Source organism: Haplochromis burtoni, unplaced genomic scaffold (genome assembly GCF_018398535.1).
Source record: "Haplochromis burtoni strain Fernald_Lab_line unplaced genomic scaffold, NCSU_Asbu1 Contig_1324, whole genome shotgun sequence".
NCBI lineage: Eukaryota > Metazoa > Chordata > Actinopteri > Cichliformes > Cichlidae > Haplochromis > Haplochromis burtoni.
In genome coordinates, this window is record NW_024583685.1 from 23679 (window position 1) to 26482 (window position 2804).

At 40.9% G+C, this 2804-nt stretch overlaps 1 protein-coding gene across 1 annotated transcript in view; it reads left to right on the forward strand.

Moving 5' to 3' along the window:
• Window positions 1-27: 27 nt before the first annotated feature.
• Window positions 28-2804, forward strand: part of LOC102298336 — a 21081-nt gene continuing 18304 nt past the window's right edge. Inside the window, exon 1 of the mRNA XM_042216881.1 lies at window positions 28-97. Coding sequence (XP_042072815.1) covers window positions 28-97 — 70 coding nt within the window. The remainder of the gene's footprint in view (window positions 98-2804) is intronic.

The window sequence follows — 2804 nt, forward strand, 5'->3', positions numbered from 1 at the left end:
GACGACAGCTTACAGTCCTGCGTAAAGATGAAAGTGACTTCGCACAGCCCTGATTTGCAGACGCTGTGTGCAGAGATTCAGGAGCAGAAGTTCCATTGTAAACATATCACGGCAGACCCAACAATGTTTTCATCAGCATGCTTTTCGGCCTATCTCTTTATTGACCACTTTTCACACATGCATACAGCTGGCTGTAGCTTTTCAGCTCACAGCCCAACAACAACGGCAAAGAGAGCACAGACTTTAAGCTGGTGAGACGTGATTACAGATGCCACTCAGGTGTGTCCGCCTCCCATGCAGCAGCACTGCAGACCACGCCCCGCCACATACATTAACCAGGTAAAATAAATATTTATGCAGAATTTTGCAAATATTTATTTTTCATTTGTTTTAATAGCATAGTGCTATTTCCAATTATTTTTTTTCTAATTCAGGTCAAGGCTCCGCTACGCTCAAAAAGCCCAAAGGTGATATAAGAGTGGCGGCTCCCAACAGTTTTTCTTTGCGACATCACATTTCATTACATAAATAAAATGTCCACGTCGTGGATTTCATAAGCAACACACTTTAGTTGTTCACAGAAAGCATAAAGGTAAAAAACAATATATACAGTGTATATTTTAGATGTCAAAAACTTTTTTGACTATTTGGCTCCCAGTGTTTTCTTTTGCGTAGAAACTGGGGCCACCGTACAAATGGCTCTTTGGGTGTTAAAGGTTGCTGACCCCTGCTATAAATGAACCAAACTTCAGTCAGGAGAACAACTGAGATAATCCATCCAGAATAGGAGGTTAGTCATTAATATACTGCAACAACATGGGAAGAGAGCAGCTGCGAGAGAGTTCGGTATTAATGAACCCATGGAACAGAAGTGAAGGAAGCAAGAAGAATGAGTTGAATAAAGTTATTATCTGTTTTGTTTCGCTTAATGCGCCTTATCATCAGGTGTGCCTTATGGTTCGAAAGTACAGTAGTTAAAAAACTAAAGAAAAAAAATGAACATATTAACATTTCCTGATGCTGCTGAAGTGTATGCTGCTCGCTATGATGTAGGAGTCAGGGATCAGACCTGTGGTGTTCATACCTGTGTTTTCACCACTGGAGGGCACTGCTGATCGTTGATCTATGGGAACAGTGACCACTCAGTGCTGTTTTAATAGTTCTTTGGTCATGTGACCATTTGTTCTTCAGACCCACATCAGCAGGTTCTCACTGAAAGCAAGTTGAGGTCTGCAAAACCACAAAGTTAACAATTAAAAAAAACAAAAGAAGTGCAACTCACAATTAAAAAACGTGCCATTTCAGAGTTAGCACTCTAAAAACACCAGCACCACAAACAACATCACTAAAAATAGATGAGTTTCTTCATGCATAGTAAATGTAGGCCTTAATAAGTTCCACCATAAAAACTTGTGTCCACCAAAAATGCTAAATAATATGAAAAATAAAAACAAAATGTGTCACAGAAATCAAACCCACATCAGAGTGAGATAATTTTCTTTCTTTTTTCATTTTATTTGGAATGATTGGACTTTTTATCAGCCTGGCTGCAGTGCTGAAGAGGAACCTAGGAAGCCAACTGAGTCTATTAACAAAGTATTCTATGTTGAAGATGTCATTCTTAGCATCTGCATGGATGTTAAAATCATCCACAATAATTAATTAATCTGAGCTGAGCACTAAACATGTAGTCCTGCATTTGTCCTTTATTTGCCATAGTACATATGATATTTATAAAAACCTATTTAGAGTGAGTTTCATGTTAATTTGTCATTCTCTATTTATTTATTTACTCCCCATCAGGGAGTGTACGGTCCATCAAGCCCGCAGACCAGAGCAGGACTGGAATTTGTCAATTAATTAACTGATGGCATTCATTTCAATTCTCTTTTTAAAAGCAATCTGTGTCCTGTTGGTGCCAGTGTGGATTGCTGGTCAGAAGGATTTCCGGTGCCAGTAATCAAAGAGACAATGTCCCGAGATAGATTCATTTCAATTATGCAACACCTTTGATTTGATGTCAAGGACACGTGGGCAGAACGGGTGAAAACAGACACATTTGTGGCGACCTCCGACTTCTGGACACACTTCAACAAGAACTGTGCTAAGAGTTTCACTCCAGGAGAACACATGACCATAGATGAACAACTGTTCCCTACCAAGGTTTGTTGTCCATTCACACAGTATATTGCAACCAATCCAGACAAATTTGGGATCAAGTTCTGGATGGCCACGGACTTGGACACCAAATATGTCTCCAATGCATCTTCCTTGGGAAAGGACCCCTTGGGGTGAGAGGCTGGCAGAGAAGGTGGTCATGAAACTGATGGAGCTGTTTTTGACGTTCTGAATCTCTCCTGGTTGGGGGTTGGGGAAGGGTGTGTTTGCATCACAAAAGTAGGAGAACGATGGAGCTGAGGGCCTCTCAGCGGGGTGCTAGGAGGTGTTAGGTTCAGGGGAATTTACGCAAATTTGCGCAGGCTTAGTAAATCTAGTAGTAGGGACTTGCACCAGGAAACAAAAGGCTCAATAATTCTAGTTTTATATGTCGTATGTAGCATCAGGGTCTTGTTTCACTCTGCTCTATACTACTGAGATCATCTTCTCCTGAAATTCTGGAAGCTGCCCACTCCTTACCCACCCACCACTTCTTTTTCACTCCTACTCTTCCAGTCCCAGAGAGCAGGTCGCTGACTGCCTGGTGACACTGGTCACATATTATTATGAAAGTCTGAGCTCTCTGTAGCTCACTCACTCTTTAAAAACAAGACATAATAGTTTGGTACATGTGTTTGTTTTTGCTG